This window comes from Enoplosus armatus, chromosome 9, assembly GCF_043641665.1.
Source record: "Enoplosus armatus isolate fEnoArm2 chromosome 9, fEnoArm2.hap1, whole genome shotgun sequence".
Taxonomy (NCBI): domain Eukaryota; kingdom Metazoa; phylum Chordata; class Actinopteri; order Centrarchiformes; family Enoplosidae; genus Enoplosus; species Enoplosus armatus.
This window is the reverse complement of record NC_092188.1, coordinates 10,743,533-10,763,618: the sequence shown is the minus strand read 5'-3', so window position 1 is coordinate 10,763,618 and position 20,086 is coordinate 10,743,533. Positions and strand designations below refer to the sequence as shown.

At 40.5% G+C, this 20,086-nt stretch overlaps 1 protein-coding gene across 1 annotated transcript; it reads left to right on the top strand.

The window, feature by feature from the left end:
* The first annotated feature begins 11,523 nt into the window (after positions 1-11,523).
* On the top strand, positions 11,524-14,366 carry kcnj14 (potassium inwardly rectifying channel subfamily J member 14). The gene is made up of 3 exons (XM_070912586.1): positions 11,524-12,582; positions 13,714-14,031; positions 14,136-14,366. The coding sequence occupies exons 1-3, from the start codon at positions 11,524-11,526 to the stop codon at positions 14,364-14,366; spliced, it is 1,608 nt and encodes a 535-aa protein (XP_070768687.1).
* Positions 14,367-20,086: the final 5,720 nt, after the last annotated feature.

Below are 20,086 nucleotides of genomic sequence, written 5' to 3'. Positions count from 1 at the left end.
ACATATTTACTTAATAGAAAACTCTCATTAATGCTAAACTCCACGTTACATGCTCCAGGTTCACAAATAACTTTTTCACTATAAAGAAATTCCTATAAAACCAAATGTGTAAGTAGGTATTGTTCCTCTCTTGTCGTCTCTGTTTAGCATCTTTCAGGTTGTAAAACACCCTGAGGTGTGAAGTTCAGCTCCTTTAGTGTCTGCACAGCTGCTCATTTTAAATCTTGGCTTGTAATTAGGCCCTCAGAGACCAGGTGTGTAGCCTCTGGTCAATCAGCAGCCACCCAGTCTGATTAGCTAATCACCAGTTTAGACTGAAAACCTTCAAGTCCTAAACTGAGCCACAGGATCTTTAACTGATGGATGCCAAACATTGTTTCAATCTGCCCACTGGTGGCTCACAATCAGTATTGCATCCTCACATGCTCATCCAGTAATAATAATGAAGTAATTATACAATGCTTCAGTGAGGACACACATGGGCTTGAGGCTGGAGTCTCACTCTGCCACCCTGCTGCAGATATTCCCTCCAAATTATAAAGACCAAAGCCAAGTAAGCATCATATCAAGTTTCCAAATGACTGTTGTGCATTAAATGATTCATTGTAAATACCACTCTGTGAGAGTAGCCCATGATTGAAGCTAAATAGTGGAAATGTTGACTCACTGTTGAGCAGTTTGAAATGAGCGCTGCTGGTACTTTCATGCTTCATTACTAGTCAAACAAGTAAAAAGGAAAGTTTCGTCCCAGATGTACATATTTCTCTTTGTTTATTTTAGGCTGCGATGGCTGCAATGGTTTACCACAATCAAATCAAGTCAAACATTATTTACACAGCACAAGGAAGTCCAGTCTACCACATTTTAAAAAGGGGTTTTTATGCATTTGTATACCTTTTTATTTGAGAATTTATAGTAGAGAGATGACAGGAAATGAGCAGAGAGAGTAAGAGTATGGTAACATTCATGCCAATACAGCTAATTTGAATTTGAGGGGTAGAAGAACATGCATCAAAGGTCCCTGGCTGCATTCGAACCACGTTGCAGTTTGTGGTCAGTGCCTTAAATCCCTGGGCATCCAGTAACCATGTTGTGTAGACTCTGACCCCCTTCTCATCAGGAGCATTCAGGTATCATCACGTGAGTTTTACAATCGCAGAGAAACACCTCTGAATTGATACCTTTCTGCCAAGTTTGAACATTATCCCAACAACCAACCTGGTAGAGAAAAACAAAACCAGGATATTTGCAGATGTTTGTGCTATTACTGTTGTAATCATATACATCTTAAACAGAAGGGATGACAGAGGGATTGATTAAGTACATATTTATCCTCTTGTCTCTAGTTTTCCTAAACCTCCCGGCTTTCCTATCATTCACAAAGTCTTACATCATCATGCCCTCACACGTCTCTTTCTCTCTCCCTCTGCCTCTGTCCCCTCCTCCTGGACAGTTTTCCATGGGTCAATTACAATTAATGTTTTTACACAAACACTTGACAGAGGGTGCCCAGTTGCATATAATATATATTGATTGCATTTATAGTCATGTCAACATATTTACAGATTAAGATCATCCACTACATAGATTTGTGATGACAGTTTCAATAAATTGTTTTTCATAAATGCTCAGTGCTTTGCAATCCAAATGTTTACATGTTTATGTTGTTGGATGTTGTGGCTGCTGCATTACGTCTCTTCTTCAATCTGATCCTTATTTCCATAGAATGACAGAGCTCATGACATCATAGGTCACTTCTTGGGCGCCTTGACGGAGATTAAATCAGATTAAGTATTAGTAAACACACTCTCTCTCTCTCTCTCTCTCTCTCTCTCTCTCTCTCTCTCTCTCCCTCTGTCTCTCTCTCCCACACACACACACACACACACACACACACGCACACACACACACACAAACAAGGTAATCTGGCTATAGTCATTGGTCACTTTGTCTCTGTCTCTCTCTCTCTCTCTTTCTCTCTCTCTATCTTTATGTCTGTCTGGCCTTCAAATTCAAATTTACATTCAAATTCAAATGACCTTTATTGGCAAGGTTGGTATTGTCACACCATGTTGTATAAGGTTCACAAATTCTCTCTCTCAGACAAAAACACACACACAGGGACAGGAAGACCTTTGTAAAATTCAGTGAAATAAATAATAACATCTGTATTTATCAATGCAAATAAATCATACTTCTTTGTAGTGGGTTTATAACAGTCAGATCCTTTTCTTTTTAATCATTGGTGTTACAGTAATCTGTAGCTGGACATTTAAAAGTGCACAAACAGCACAATTAAGAAGTTTATGAAAGTGTTTTTTTATTATTTGTGCACAAATATAATTGGAAAGTAAGCTATGTGGCATTTATGCTATAACCAACAGTAAACTAGAGATAAATAATTGTTAGACCTTGTGAGATCTTTTAAATGAAAGAGCCTGCTTAGTTCATTAGCAATTCGTGTAACAATTTTGATGCATTATGTGTGAAAAGTATTTACTGAAAATAAAAGTATTATTCTTATTTAATAAACTAAATAAGTAAACCGGGTCAGTAATCGCGTGTATTAAACATATAAACTGCTATTTAACATTGATGAATGGTGTGACAAGGTCACTCCGGCAGTCCGGAGAGGCGCGTGCTAGTTTTTGATTGGGGACAGATAGCATTGCAACGTGAGCGCGCTCATCCACCACCTGAGGGCTCGCGGACAGTTGATAGGACCGCAAGCACTGGACAGCTCGCGCACGGTGTCGAATCAATGCTTCTTTCTTTTTAAATCAACCAACCGTTAAATTCAGTTAAAGAGGGAACGTAAAGTAAACTGACGTCGTCACACCGCGCTGAATTAACGGGAGGAAAATGTCAACAGCGGGTAAGTGGAGACTGAATATCACTGCGCAAGAAGTTGTCATAACGCCACTTCTGTTCAGAAAATTATTTTTTATTTTATTTGATCGATTTCATACGGCAGTTGTGTTGTCTGTAAGCAACCTGAGAATTTGAAGTGGAATTTAAAAGCTGGTAAACCCAAGTTTAACTCATGATAGTCAATCTGGAAAGGTGCTGCAGTTTTACACGTTTAAGTGTTTATCACATCAGTGACGATGTTGAAATCTCTGCTGTTACTCGTATGAATTTTGGTTTGTAGAGTTGCTACAGTATTGACTCCAAATGGGACTTGAGAATAGGATGTGATTCTTTACATAAACAAGGTGCCTCTGTCAGGTTTGAATCAGGATGTCTCTCAGAGTGTGTTATCATTAATGCACCTTAAGCAAAAGGATGCTCAAAACGTTTTTTCCTCCATATGTTTAAAAGCCATTTACTGCATATTTGGAAATTTGAAGTACTGCTTTAAATTCTTAAAAAATGTACCTCAACTTAACTGTGCAGGACTGGAGGATGAAGAAAAAATAAAAACATGTTGTTGTTGGGGTAACAGAGAGCAATGAAGCAGATAAGGTGGCCAGAGAGCTTGGTGTGCCCTGATGATTTAGACTTTAATCCTTTTTTGTTTTTGTGAGTTGTGAACTGATAGAAAACACAGCTGTATTTTGGTATAGGTATTAAAATTATGTAATGCTTCTGATCAGCTGAGAAAAACTGAGAGACAAACCGCTTTGAAACACATGCACAGTGCATATGTAACGTGACTTTGAAAGGATGCTCTTTCGCAGTTTCTTTGCAAAATGTACAGCAGGCAATACACACAGGTAGATAGGTAACATTTTTTGCAGCCATGTCAACACTGGTGGATAACGACGTTTAAATCAAGTGGCAAGACATTGCTTAAGTTTTTTTCAGGGAGGCACATGAGGTAAAGAGGTCGGACCAAAGTACAGGATTATAAGATGACAGCAGCAGATTCTTTAAAAATTCTTTTAAAAGGTGCTCATGGTTTCATTCTTTAAAACATGATTTGTATTTTCAAGGTAACCATAACTTAAAATAAGTTAGTTGACCAGTGCATAGCATCCAAGGCAGTTAGCAAGTAAATGTTATAGCTAATGATGTTTTATGGCTCCTCCAGCAATTTAGTGTTGCACTTCCATAACGTTAGGGGGCATGGGAGTGACAGATTAAAAGAGAGAAAAAAAGAAGTTTGGTGACGCAGAGGCCAAGATATCTTGCTCTTAGTCCTTATTATGGATCAAGTTCCAAAAATCTCCCATGATACAACTTGATTTTGCTAGACCCACCCTGCATGGTAAACACCCACATCTTTCAAGCATCAGGCCCCATTTTGTTTGTTGTCTCGTGCTTTTTTTATTCCAGAAGTCATGCCTCTTTAATTTAAGAAGTGGGATAAATAGTATGACAGTATGTTATATGTCCTTTTGTTGGAGATTACACACCAACATATACATCAGTATTGCAATTCAACTGCCAGATTCCATTTTAACTGCTCTGATTTCTGCATTTGGACATTTTTTTTCCAATTTATGACTGACATTCAAATTAGGACACGTGTACATGCCAAGGTTTTCCTCAAAGAATGGAGCAATGGTGCTACAACATCAAACTCTTTTTCCACTTGTAAAAGGGCGTTAAATGCATTTGCAGAATATTTTATTCATACACATATTTGAGAAATTGATAGCTCTGACCCACACATTCTGGGGAGCCCTGATGTGTGTGTATGTGTGTGTGTGTGTGTGTGTGGGTGGAATCACCTGAGTTGTGATATTACTGTTATCATGGGCGACAGTAACACCAAAGTGTACCCTGTAATTTGCATCCCTTGTTTGTGCTGCATTTCAAATGCAAATATCCGTAAATAGCATCACTCAGTTGTGCTGTTCTTGGGCAGATTGGGTGAAAGCAGCTGATGCACGATATACTGTGGACTTGTGCAGTGGTGTGGGGAAACCTCTATACATTAAAAGGGAATCTAACACAACGGTTATAGTTAAGTAATAAATACTACCTTTGAGAAAGTTAAAATGTGTAATTGTTGTTGATACACGGTCAGAGTGATGTTGATTGAGCTCTGCGGTCATGCATTATATTGAAATTGACTTTCTAAATTGGTGAAAGGTGTTACTTTATGATAATAATTAGGAAAAAAGCCCCCATGACAGTGCATATATTTACTGAGTGGATATGAAGTAACTGAATATGAATTTTTCTAAAAGAATAGTTGAGGTGTAAGGAGAAAGCTGTAAAAAGTAATAATGTTTGGCCTAATTTAAATAGTCAAATTAGTCTTGACTGCGTCCTTCTCAGTGTTCTGAGTATTTTCTTAATTAGAAAAAGAGTTGTGCAGAGTTTTAACTAGCACACTGCAACCTGCAGCATCTTAACTCCCCAGATTAACATTTGGTCGTCATCACACAATGACCTCGATCACTGCACACAGCTGAGGGAGGGGCGGCAGCGGTAAAGTTTCAATTAGATGGAATAAGGACCGGAGCCAAGATGACTCCACACTTGTGCTTATTATCAGATGTTTTCTTAAGAGAAAGCGTGTGTGTGTGTGTGTGTGTGTTGTTCATCAGTGAATTCCAAATGTTTGCCCAGTTCAGAGCTCACAGTATTTAACTAACTAACCAACCCTAACCTTATACCGTCAACTTTAACAGTGGCGTGGTGTTTACAATGATAATGATTTTTGTTTCTTGACATGCTTTTCCATTTCATCTACACTTTTGTGATAATTACAACTAAGACTACTCAAAACACACTGTAAGTCAATGTGATGGATTGCTTATCTTAAGCAAGTTGTTTCTGTAAGTTGATTTCCATTATACTACTTTAAACTGAAACCAGTGGCTGGCTGGGATGTGGTAAAGTTATGTAAAAAATCTATCTTAAAAATGTATTCAGTCCATAGTAAATTAGTTAAAACATGCAAAGCAAGCACCATTGTGGTCCTTTCAACTTCAAACACCATCAGGAAAATGTCAGCATGAATGAGGCCCTTCATATTAAATTATTATGCTTTAGAGACATACTCAAGTCAGTTGGATTTTACTCTTTATGGTGCAACATCCATTACTGTTCAGTTGCTTTGGTGCTGCAACTGTCAGCTGCAGCTACTGCAACATATGAATGATGCCACCAGATCAACACCTCACTAGAACTGTATTGATCAGATAGGCTAAAAGCAAAAGGTCGCTGCAGTGTTGTAATGTCACTGTGCATTTGTTTGATTTTTTCAGGCATTGCTATGACAGATTTGTGCGCATTAAACATCTGCCTTGTAATGTTAAGTTTAATAGAATAATAGATGCAGAAAATAGACCTGAGACAGAGAGCCATGTGATGCTGAGAGAGAGAGACCCAGTCTGTGCCCTGGTTTCTAACCCTCACTGATCAATAACAAGTATTGATGTCTCTATGTTTGCATTGTGGCATTGCGGTGTAGGAGGCCACTTTTGGGGTTTTGTGTTGTGCACATTGTGTGCACAGTGTCGATTAAACTCCCCATCATAAAACCATCCAACCAAATTTAATGATACATAGAGCAGCATTATCTTGTGAGCATTATTTTACTCAAACTTTAGGACATAGAACAAGAAGAGTGACAGAGCAAAATGAAGAACATAATTTATGCAGTGCCTTTTTCAATGACACTGAAATCATATTCCCTGCAAACCTAATCTGGCCGCATAACACCTTAATATGGTCAGATAATCTGGATGGAAAGAGGAAAGGGGAGGTGCTATATAGAGAGAATACATGGTGAGAGACCCACAATGAAAAAAAAGAGAAAGATAGGTGGTGAAAGTGGATTAATGTAGTCTTGCAGGAGAAATATGAACGTGAGTGACAGTTGTAATACAATTGGACTGGCTTCAACAATGTTGTCTGTGCTGTCCCCTTCAGCTGCTTGGGGTCAGTTTTGCTCAGGCATCAGGAGCTGTTTTAAAATAATCCATTAGCGGTGTTTTATGTTTTCAGCAATTGTTGGATTTCAGCAATTGTTGGGTTATTGTTGGGTTATCATTTTGCAAATGAATGCTGCCCAGTCAATGCTTTATTTGCATTGGCTATGGAACAATTATCTGCTGCTAGAAGGCTGAACATCGATGCAAGATTTTAGTTTATGCTGATGATGTAATTCAATTTATTTAGATTCTCTTAGGCAATCAAGCCCAAAGAGTGTATTATGATTATGATTGGTTTGGAGGTATAAAATACAAAATGCCCCCATATCTTAAAGACTTCTACAGGATAAACTTGGCTCTTTTTCTTCAAGTTGTTTTAAAACACCCTTGAAAGGTCATGCAGTCTCCCTCTCTCACTGTCCATAAATATAGTTTATACTTACATGAGTGCTGTATCACTTTCACTGTTCATTCAAAACTCTTCACACATGTAAAACAAAAACCTCAAGCTCATTATATTTAGCTTCTGGACTCTGTATAATCTAATATCAGAGGCTGGTGTCTGCTGCTAAAGATCAGTTTAGTTAAAGTACCCACAAGCATTAGTCCCATCACATGTTTCAACCTGTCATATAAGGCAGGACTGCAGATCAGATGCTGTCGAGATGCAGTGTGAACTTCACGCGCACAATTTTCCCTGACACCCCTGCATGAATGTTCTTACATGAGAAGTCATTTGAGACATTTGCTGCCTCACCAGGATAAGGTTAGGCAACACATACAAGTGTACCCTCACATTGCCTACACACACACATACACACACACACACACACACTTCCCTCATCACCTCATCTAGCTGCTGTCGTCAGTCGTCCGGCAGCACTTGTACCCAATCTCACAAATAGCAGACCTGAGAGCGTGTTCATTTGGTAGTGTTGGCAGGAACCACACAGTAGAGGCCTCAAGGTCAGGTCTGCCTCCTCACACATTTGTTCATAAACTGAACATTGAGCAACACAAGAGTGGAAGAATCTGTCTTTATCATTGTGTGGAAATTAAGACCTTAAAAGACCATATGATTCAGTTTGAGTTCAAACTGAGTTCCAATATTGCCCCAACATTTACTCTTTCCTGTCTAGTTAACGAGATACCTTGATAATTCTTCGCCAGATTATTATATTTACAGCGTAATAAAAGTCTTAGTAGTTATTTTGTGATATTCATGCATTTTGGTTGAACCTATTAAATCCAGGACTCAGTACCAAGTATAAATTACAAGTACCAGCAATTGTACATTCCACCACTGATGATGGCCCACAACATCAGGGGACAGTTATGCCACAGACTCTATTTTAATTACACCAGCCAAAAGGATGCACCACATTGTTTATTTATTCATCCATGTGTAACATGTGGTTTTGTCTCAGATTCTATAAGTATTGATCAGTTCTGATTGACTCAACGTGAACACTATATCTAAATAATTTGTAGGGGGTGACTTTTGTTAGATTCTGTGACATATACTACATTTTCCCATATTATCCCAAATCCTATGTATGCCATAACATATCCTACCTGTGTGTGTTGATAGATATTCTTGCCACTTTCTATAACAGTAGTGGCTCTTACGTAAATCCTCAGAGGATTAGCAAAACCATCGGTGAGATTACCGGAGTCACGAGCGCAGCTGTAATCCACAGCATATCGCCATCTTCACAGCAAGACATACTACCTCTTCACCCCTAACCAACCCAGAGTCCTGGTTTATCCCAGTCCTTCATCTGAGCCACGATCCCAGTCTCAACCTTTGCCCAAGAAAATCCCCTCCAATTCTTCCAGTCTATTGTCTTTAATCCACTATTGCTTATTTATCAAAGATTACTCTCCCTGTACCACTTGGTTTCCTTTTTTAGTTTAGTTTACTTTTTAGTCATCAGAGGCTTCTTTATTATAGGACAGCCTCTTTGATAGCTCACCAGACCTCCATCAATACATAGAAATATGTTGTGATGAATATCAGCTGCACTTCAGAATGCCCATTTGTATACTTTATAAGATATTTAGAATTACAATGGTGTATATTCGATACTGATTTTTAATTAAGTCCAGTGCAGAAATGATGATACACAAGATTCAAATGGAAAATTACTTTCTTTCTTTCTTTCTTTCTCTCCGTTTCCCTTCACAGGCTCCATCATTCCTCAGGTACATCCAGGTGAAGTTTTTCCCTTTGTCATGACTGAGTTTGATTCGTCAAGTTAAGACCGTCTACAGGAAAACCTCTAACCATATTTGACTGCTAAAATCCAGTAACAATCCAAGGACTGCATGAGAGAAACCTAGAGATACACTACAAACGGTAGGTTTCTGATAACATCCATTTAGATATTTATCATATACAGCAAAATTAAGATTTTAATTGATATGAAATGTGAATATGTGCAATAATTTTAAGAGACAAGAGTGTTGTAATTCCTACCGTAACTATATTTTCATTCTCTTTTTGTTTGTTCTCATTTCTTTCCTAACGGAAAAGGATACAAAACAGACAACTGACATCTCACTAAAGAGAACCAAAAAACTCAGCAGACTCTTTCGTTGTGTTCTCCTGAGATTCTTTCCCCCGAAGCTCATTGCGTTTACGGAGCATGTGTCATAAAGGGAGGTCACAAGCAAAGATGAACCCTTATGTCACTTCGCACTTCAGGAAGGATCTCTTCCCCCATTTCCATTTGTTGTAGACTTTGTCTACCCTGTTGATATTGGTTGAATGAAATGGCTTCTTCTACATTTGTACAGTTATAGCAGTAGCTGTTGTTTTTCAGTTCTCTACTCGCCACAGTTCTGGGTTACGTTGAGGATTTGATTCTGTCCACTGGTCAAAAGAGACTGGATTTGCATACTCTGTATACTTGTCAGGATTCACTAGTAGAGGAAATGGTTGGGCAAGGTAAATATTAACACTACAAGCATACCTTTTCATTGCATTCATATATTTGCACATTTTTCTTTTGTCAGTTTTTCTTCCAAGTTGTTATTTTCATATTGCATCTGAATATAATCTTCCATTTTGTTTGTGGAAACTCTCTCTGATGTTCAGGTAGCCTTTTGTGATCTTGACACACAGATACTGAGTGAGAGACTACAATCCACAAACACAGTTACGCTCTCAGCCACCTTTGTTCTCAGCACTTCTCAGCTCTTCTTCTGTAGCGCACACCTGATCTATCAACTCTGGCGCCAGACCTCTAGAAAATTATCAGGTGACCTGTGTGCTTACCTTTTCCCTCCATATAAATCCTCCACTTAAAGCTAAAAACACAAGTAATGTGATAGATAGATCAAAGTAATCTCTCTCTGTTGTTTTCTTCCCTTGTTCTTATGTCTTGTCAGGCGTAGCCGATTTCTCAGCCGTAATGCTGAGCTGTAATGAGGTATGTCTGCTCTGAGAGACTAACTGTTGCAGGTGATTGCTAACAGCCGTGTAGTTCGGCTCAGTATTATCCACACAACAGTCAGTACACAAAACAAGTCTTCACCAAATTGACAATGGCCACTGAACAGATATGCAGACCCTTAGAGAGAAAATGTGAAATTGTTAAAGCAGTGACATGATGGCACAGGAAATGGCAAACAAAACCTGGTTCTTCCAGTTGGGACCCTCTTGTTGGGCAAAAGTGACATTTCCTTGACTTGTGAAGACAACTTCAAGTTATAAGACTAGTTTAAGTCTTCTGAAACAGATACATTGTATGAATCTGCTTATTAGATTGTGTGTACTACATTCAATGCTTTATCCAAGACATATCAGCACTGAATTATGAATGACTGATAATGACAGTAGGCATTTGATGTACTGAAAGTACTGTATTCTTTGTTTCCTCATGCCCATACCAAGGGGTTGTGAAACTGGGAAGAACTTTGATCGTAAGAAGCGGCATGTTTTTTTTTGCTTTTTTGACTGCATGTTGGAGATGATTTTATCACATCGTCCCATTTGAAGTTCATTTGGATTTGTCTGTCTTGTATGCATCTTGTCAGTTATATGGAAGCTACCCTTTAATGAGCTGTATACCCTTTACATGTTTCCTACTCCATTGCATCATCACTTTATAGCTTTTGTCAATTGATGCTTCCCTCTTATTGTTTTGAACTGAACAGAACCAATCCTGCATGCTTTAGTGGTGTCTATTTAGGTCAATCCAGCCCTTCTACTCCTTGTCAAAAGAATTCTTGTAAACTGGGGGTCACAGAAATAGACTCATTGGGCTACTGCTGACATCCTTCTTTTCAGCTCACCGCACTTTACTTACTTGAGTGAGTGAGTAAGATTTAAGGACATTGGTTGTTAATGAATGCAACTGTGGACCTACTTCAAGAAAGCACACTTTGTTTGCTGAGGGACCACTGTACAGTCTATCACTTTCACTGTCACATAGACTGTACTGGGAAACAGCATTACACGTTGGGGAAAGTAAACAAGTGACTGATCAAGGGCTTTGGAGGGAATTATCCTCTGGTTACCATTGACCACTATGGACTTATCTCTTCATTAAGAAGGATTGAAAGACTAATTGTGTTGTTAGCACCACACACTTAATTTAGTGTCAGGGTGCTTAATTACAACATCAACAATCAAATCAAGGCATACTGAGGAATACTGAGTAACTGTCAAGAGACTTTATAGCACATGATGGGAGCGGCACGTGTGAAACGCCGCTTCAGTGCTGTGGTGGATGGGCCAGTGGAGGAGGAGGAGGTCATGAGGCTGGCACAGAGTGCTGCAGATACGGCTAGGGCAGGGGGGAGTCCAACGGGGTCAGGGACCCCAACCAGCCCCTCCCCGACCCATGCCCTGAACGGCAAAACTCTAGCTCTCCAGAGCAACACCAACAATGCACGGAAGCAGAGTGCCATTGGAGAGTCAGTTGGAGGAGACGCAGGAGAAGGCGGGGTGAGAGCAGGAGGAATGTGCTCAGGGCTAAGGAGTGGAAGAGGCAGTAGTGTAGGAGGAAGAGGGAAAGGCCGTTCATCCTCGGACCAGGATTCCATTTCTTCCCCCTCCACTACCAGCCGGCGACGCACCAGGCGCTCAAGCCGCCGGCCCCGACAACGCTTTGTGGGCAAGGACGGACGCTGCAACGTCACCTTCGTCAACATGAGCGAGAGGGGCCAGCGCTACCTCAGCGACCTCTTTACCACCTGTGTGGACATCCGCTGGCGCTGGATGCTGGTCATCTTCACCCTCTCCTTCCTTCTCTCCTGGCTGCTCTTTGGATTTGCCTTCTGGCTCATAGCCTCCGTGCATGGGGACCTCTCCATTCGGCTTACCCCCAGCTCAGGTCCCTCTCCAGGATCAGGAGAGGCCGGGTCTGGAGGAGAGTCTGATAGAGAAGCAGTGGTTGAGGAGCCGTGCTTCCTCCAGGTGAACAGCTTCATGGCGGCCTTTCTCTTCTCCTTGGAGACACAGACATCTATCGGTTATGGATTCAGAAGCGTGACCGAAGAATGTCCCCTGGCGGTGGCGGCGGTCGTTTTGCAGTGCATTGTGGGCTGCATTATTGACGCCTTCATCATCGGGGCAGTCATGGCAAAGATTGCCAAGCCCAAGAAGCGCAACGAGACGCTGGTGTTCTCTGACACAGCTGTGGTGGCGCTGAGGGACGGGAAACTCTGCATGATGTGGAGGGTTGGAAACCTTCGCAAGAGCCACCTGGTAGAGGCACATGTTCGAGCACAACTTCTGAAGGTAAGTTGAGGGAGATGGATGATGACCATGATGAAAAAAAGAAAGAGGTCAGAAAATATGACAATGATAAAAGAGACAAGCCTCTATCTTTTTGAGAAAAGGGTCAATTGGAGGTGGTAAAACAGACAAAGTAAACAAATGTACCAAAAAGTAGAGGTTGCCACTGTGAGAGATAGCAGTAGAGGAAAAAAGGTTGCAGTAGAGGGAAAGAGAGAGCGCTGAGACCATCTGGCCTGTATTCTGTGGACCGTAGTTAATGAGAGCTTGTTTTATTTTCCCTCAGGGGTTAGGAAGATTTACCATGGATTAACTTGCCCACAATTCTTTAACTGAGAACCATTGTCCTTCGTCATCTCATTTTCCCTTGTGTGTACTGTATGTGGGTTAGAGTATTGTACTATATGTACGCTTATGTTTACCCTACTGTCTGGCCTTATGTGGGTAGTTTTAAACGTAGTTTTTGTGAATGTTTTTTCATGATCAATGCTGTGTGTGTACATGTGTGAATGCTACCAGAGTTGTCCGGAGGGTCACAATCTGCGGAAAATTGAGGCTACAGCATAGACAATTTGATCTCTCTTAATAGCATGACCATATCAAAGTTCAGGCAGGGCAAATGGGATTAAGTTTGCAAGGATCAAATAAATACAATTCTAAATACTGGTACTGGATATTGTTCCATAGTAAGGGTTGGGTGAGTGATAAGCCTATGCATGGGTGATAAGAGTAAAGACTTGCATTGTCAAATTCAATTGAATATAATAAACTAAATACTAAGCTTTTGGGTCAGGGTAAGAAATTTAATTTCCAATGCTTTTCTCACATGACCTTAGGAAACGTTGTCGACAGATTAATTCTTTCTTTTCGATACCATGGTGTTGAATGTTATGGCCAGAATTACAGTTAAATGTTTATTTTACTAGATCATGTCCTTCCTGCCTTTGGCTGTTGTTTGTTTCATGTTGGAAAGCATTTGTAGTCTCAATTTAATATTTTCCCCAAATGTGAAAATATTTTTTTCCAACATTAAATGTGGAACATTGTATTATTATTGTTATTATTATAATTATTATAATTATTATTTTATGTACCAAATAGTGACTTTATTTTACTCTCCATTCCCTACTTCAGCCAAGGGTGACAGCAGAGGGAGAGTTCCTCCCGCTGGACAATGCAGACATCAACGTGGGTTTTGATACTGGCACGGACCGCATCTTCTTGGTCTCACCAGTGACGATTGTCCACGAGATCAACGATGAGTCGCCCTTCTTTGAGATCGACCGAAAAACCCTGGAGAATGACTCTGAGTTGGAGGTGGTGGTCATACTTGAGGGCATGGTGGAGGCCACAGCCATGACCACACAGTGCCGTAGCTCCTATCTGGCCTCTGAAATCCTCTGGGGACGCCGATTTGAACCAGTGCTCTTTGAGAGGAAAGACTGCTACCAGGTCAGAAAGGAAGGATATTGAGATACACAGGAAGTAGATTCTTGTCTGTCACCACACAAATAAAATGTGTATTGAATCATTCTTGTCTTTTGCCCTTTTTCCAGGTGGACTACTCATTCTTCCATCGGACATATGAAATCCCGACCACACCTTCATGTAGCGCTAAAGAACTGGCTGAGCAGAAGTACATTCAAAGCTCACACTCGTCATTCTGCTATGAGAACGAAGTGGCTCTGCAACTCGTCTCCCCTGATGATGAGCCTGACCAAGACCCTGAGTGTCCCTCCCCACCAATACGAAGGCTATCCCTGGCAGAACATCTCCACTACAACTGAACCTGTGGGATAGGAGGCCTTAAGGGAAAAGAGACAGGAAGCTGACCCAGAGGTTTAGAGGAAGAACAGGCAAAAAGAGAGGGTTAGACAGGTAGGAATGGGCAGACCAAGGATTAAAAGTAGATAGGGCCATGGATTTGCCAGTGCCAGGATAAAGGATAGGAAGCAACATTGTTTTCAGTGATTAGTCAAGTCAAGACATCCATTTGAATTTTTAGAAGTTTGCAAGATTTAGATAAGTACTACTGTACAGGTTAGATCGCCTAGAGAAATAGAAAAGAAATGGACAGATAGAGAAACAGTGAGAGGTTTGGGGTGAGTCTATGGGGGAGATGACCTAGTTGTCTGATTGGTCCTGGCAATTTTTCAGGATCATTAAAAACTTGACTAAAAGTCTCACATCTGGCCCATCACTACCACAACACTGACTGGCAGAATATGCAACAGCACCCCATGGTGGCTCTAACCTACAACTGCACTTCTAGTTGACCTGCAGGAATTCTTGGCCTCTATTTGAGGTGGCCTCTGTGTGAAATGAATGGTAGTGTACCTTCTGAGGTACAACTCAGGAATGTCTTCCACTAGGATGCTGACTTATCATTTTAATGCTTTATTTTCTTATGGTAAGTATGGATAGTGTGCATCTTGTGATACTTTGAGCTTGAGAACTGTTGAGAATGTAGTTGAGTATTAGGCTAGGCTACTTGTAGAGCCAAAGCAAAGCAACAGTAACACGGAGAAACAGCTGAAAACTAGCAGCGGTTTTGAGCAGTTTCTTTTCCATGTTATGTGCTGTATGTTGTTTGTTTTTTGGCTTTTTTTCTATGTATCATGCAAAAAATGTTCATTCTGATTGTAACATTTGCTTTATTTAATCTAACATTTTGTGTTGAGTTGAATGCCATGTGGTAAGAGGGAGAATTGTAGTGTTAGTCATTCTCAAACCACTGCAGTGATACACGATGATGGCTTTGTCCAGACCTATGTTGCTTAAATCAACCACACTGCATTGTTTTGCTCTGTTACTTTTGAATTATAGTACTTAGCAAGTGCTACAACATTATAATATTTGAAGTGTCTTGACACTCGGAAGACCCTTGATGGTTCGAACTGAATCCAAGGCAAAATGGGTTGCTCTCAATGACTGTAAATGCACTGGAGGCCTATAGTAACCTCCAACATCACGAGAACATAACTGAGCTGAACTGAGTGGGAGAGGTGTTCTGATGATGATGGCGTGGTTTGCTTTTTCTGCATCTCTGGGACTGAAACAACTGTCTAACATCTGCACAAGTGGATGAGGATTGGAAACTACACCACATTCATAGAAGATTATTCTGTATTTTTGTGTTCATAAAATCATTTGACACCCTTCTCTAATTCTAATGTGTTGCGGTTGGTTTCTCTCACAAAGTGTGAGAACAGTGTAGTGAGTGGTGCCTTCATAACAAACCAGAGATTTTGCAACTTGCCCTTCATCTGCAGCTGCAGCTTATTTTTATTGTGTGTATTTGCATAATGCTACTTATGCAAGAGAGTTTTTTCAATCACTAACATTTGCAGTATGTTGTTCTAAGTAGACAAACATGTCTATGCAAATGAATTACTGTGAATCTGCTCAGCAACTGAGTGGTCTCAATATGAACATGCACTGATAACATGAAGCTGATTAGCTGTATTGTATTGTAGACTATGTAATAGTTGCACTTTGTAGTTATATTACAAAGCACCTGGAATGTTCTTGTTTTTTTTAGATTCTGTTATAGTAAATTATGCCACCTGAGTATGTAAGTGTTTGGTTACATAAGGTGTTGGTAAAGAAAATGTAACAGGAGTGCAACATGATATTAGGTGTTGACCGATAATCAGCCTGTCCAATGAACTTGTTCTTTGTATTTTGCACAAAAGTAATATATGGAGACTAATATCACTAATGAAGCGCTACAACAGCACAGTAGTGTTGCTGGATCAGCACAGGTTAACCTCAATGCATCAGTCGCAGTGTTTCACTTCAGTTATTGAAATATTTTTGTATGTATGTTACCTCGGGGTGGTTGAGGTATTGATAACATATTATCTGTTACAATTAGTGTTAAGGCTGTTCTCTGTTTGTGTCCTCCCTTATACTTGTCCTTCATGGCTACCATGTTCTATTTATAGGCTGCATGGGGGGTCATGTTGTTCACCCTGCCTCCACTTCCATGAAATGTAACTTGAACTTTCTACACCATCACTCTAACAACGATAGCGCTTTTTAAACACCCCAGAAAGAAATAGACAGTTGGATTATTTGGTCATTTCACTGGTTTCTTAGGATTTACTACTCACAGTACACACACTATATTTTTTAAGTCATAGGTATTTCTAATATACATAGTGTAAAATACATAGTATACTTTCATTTTTAATAAATTAGTGAGATGACATCAATAAAAGCTGTATCTACCTTTCCTATGTTATTTTTCTAAAGACAACTGCTCCAACATTGAAATGTAATTTCAGAGCTGCCTCAGGCACAGAGCACTTCCAAATGAAATTGAACTGTGTTGTAGAGCAAATAAAACACAGGGATTGAACTGCAATTATTGGTTGCTTCTTGATTTATTCTCACGTTGCAAGCCTACTTACCATTTTAAAAATGTCATCCAGATGGCAATTTATCACTGCTCTCATAATCCTTATAATATGTTATGTACTACTACACTTTGGGAGTTGAACTGCAGAAATTGTACATGAGAAATTTGCTTTAGTTAAAAATCAATTGAAAGGTTTTGTCACAGAAGTGCAAGGAATGTCAGCTTTCTTTTTCCTGTATAATGTCCACAACTCTTTGTGTTCACTGATACTCCTGTGTGTCATAGAATACAGTCTGGACCTAAACCTTAACCAAACAATACATTTTTTGATTTTTTTACAGGAACAAGTGGAAGATTGTTAAAAACCTCCTGATGTAAATAAAACTATAAATATCTTGAAATGACTGAATTGTACAACTTAAGTATAAACGTTTTGATTTATTTGTATTGTTTAATAATCTTCATAATTTATATGCTATAAAAAAAACACAGTGGACAACATATGGCCTGCCATTAAATGGCAAATGGCCATTTACACATCTCATTCCTCTAGGAATATGACTACTCCTATATCAATATTTGTTTCTCTTTATTTAGGCTCTGCTCTTCGTCAGTGTCATAACTACCCTTCTACTTGTGACATGCAGAAAAATACAAAAATCTATTATGATTATAGCGATTATGGCCACTATTACACAGATTAGACACTTACTATACTGCTAAATATATCGTTTAATTTGACTAAATAAATGAATATAATCATAAATTAAGGTCCATTTACTAGTTCTTTGCGGAAAACTACCAGACTCGGGTTACTCTGGTTTAGTCGGATTTTATGGGATGATCTGAATCACGCGCCTGGAGTCAGATCATTCCAGCAAACTGTCGGTTGTGTTTGGATGAGGATTCAAACAAATCCGATCCCAGATCTGTGTCTGCGGACACTCGCCGCCACTGAGTGGTAAACAAAGGGCGCGCAAATCTCCCTACTATAGCGCGAGAGTGCCGCACAGGCACCTGCTGCAGCGCTCCAATTGGCTATTTGACACGTCAGTCACAATTAGCCCCGCCTCTTGTCCGTTAGCATTGGCTAACGTCGCAGTTTCTTGAGCTACCGTTAACACTATTCGTCGCCGCACCCGTTTCATGCCAGCTTTGGGGCGGAAAGTTCCAGCCGTATTCACGAGGCGGGTCTACTGCTCGGTTGTAGATTGTGATTGGAGTTATTTCTGTCTGAAGGAAGACTAGAAACCGTCTTCTCGTACCTGGTTGGTCTGCTAGCAGGAAGCCCCTCTCCTGGGGTGAAGCCGTCGCGTTGCCCTCACTGCTCTCGGTCTGTTTTATTCTCACCGAGAAGTGTGAGTGCGGCTTCACTGTGAGAGCGGTGCAATGATAAAAGCCGCATATGCGGTAGGCTACACACCTATCAGACAGGAAAATATCCACGAAACAGCCTCACCCCGGTTCTCCTCGCACCACAGCCTTATCCACGACTCAGAGCGGAACCTGAAGGTGAGAGATTTAATTGCCTTTACTCTAATCCAACTCGTAAATAGCCAGTGTAATATCCTGAACGTATCATATTTCAGTGGAGCTGGCTAACCTCGCTAGGTTGCTCTAAATGCGGTGGCATAACGCCTAAAAATGTAACGTTGGTGGGACTAGAGACGTTCGTACTGGTTTGATCTTTATGTACGCCTTCGAAGAGAGGCTTACATTGAGATGACCTGAAGTCTGGCCAAGGAAAACTGTGTCTGTCTAATGACTATATTATAAGGGATTCGACCCATATAATTATCAGCTATGGGCCTACTGTGATCTTTGTATAATATAATAATGACACTGATTCTGATTCCTAGCTATTATTCTAAGTGAAAATGGCTCGGTTTTGTGGCTGCCACATGCTTGCGGTTCACAGTCAATTAAAGGCTGGGCCCCATGTGATTGTTCATGTCTTATGTTCAAGGTGTGGTTGCCCTCGTCAGTTTTTGTGCAGGAGCCACGGTCCTAAAATGCAGGTAATTTTTTAGGGGTCACGCCGCAGCTGTACTACTCTGCAGCCGCACTGTGATTATCATAGCCAGTGGCTTTATAATGTCCCCTCTCCTCACTGTCCGCTACAGTGCGCAGATGCCACAATATCATCACCGATAAAATGCCACCTCGCATGAAAGCTGAAGAAAAAAGGCGTCTCCAGCTCCCCCGCCCGTTTAACACACGCACAAGCACGCGCAGGCACCCACACATTCATTACACAGACATACACCACACCACAAGACCCCCCCCCCCCACACACACACACACACACAGTGAGTGACCTCGGATGAAACTCAGAAGGTATTGTCTGAGGGCTGCTGGCTTAGTGTTCAGGGTGTTGCTATGGAAGAGAGCAGTCAGGTTTTGGCAACTCCAGCTGCTGCAGGACGAGTTTGCTGGTCAGTCCAGGCTGTACTGCGACAACCTGTGAGGTCTGTGTGTGTGTGTGTGTGTGTGTGTGTGTAAATACTTTGCTTTTGGGGAATCATTAGCATCGATGAGACCCAGCATCACCCTACACTGCAGCTATAGTGTCCTCCTTTATGATCATTGTCATAGCTGATTTAGGAATAGGGCTGTAAGGATTGTATGCTCATAGGACAAAGAGTTAGTCTTAACAGATGGTTTATGATGACTGTGACCTTTTTACTATAATAGATAGATATATAATTGATTTCTCTTTGTAGGCAGATTCAAACTTTAAGGATAAGATGGCTGGCGTTATTCTATATTTATCTTATTGTTAATAAAACCTATAAAAAGACCAAAACCAACAATGAATATCTGCACCTGTGTAGCTGACATATAGTTCATTCTCTAGACAGGGTAGAAAAGTCATCAAGTATTGAAAGATGAACTACCGCATTGTTGGTTTTTGTCTTTTCATGGGATTTGTTGACAATAAGAAAAATCTAGAATAACACAAGGCTTTATGAACATGTGCACAGCTGTTTTATGCCACTGAGGGATCACATATTTTCCATAGTGAGTAGATGGGTGGTGGCGACTCTTTTGTCAACATTTTCACTCCACACCCAGAGACGTATTGGAGTAACAGGTATGGTTAAGGCAGGGTTGGGGACGAGGCCCTGTCATGAACAGACAGAG

Coding starts and splice junctions, on each gene's coding strand:
- kcnj14 (XM_070912586.1), top strand. CDS start 11,524: ATGATGGGAGCGGCACGTGTGAAACGCCGCTTCAGTGCTGTGGTGGAT. Junction 12,583..13,713: donor TTCGAGCACAACTTCTGAAG/GTAAGTTGAGGG, acceptor TCCCTACTTCAG/CCAAGGGTGACAGCAGAGGG. Junction 14,032..14,135: donor AGAGGAAAGACTGCTACCAG/GTCAGAAAGGAA, acceptor CCCTTTTTCCAG/GTGGACTACTCATTCTTCCA.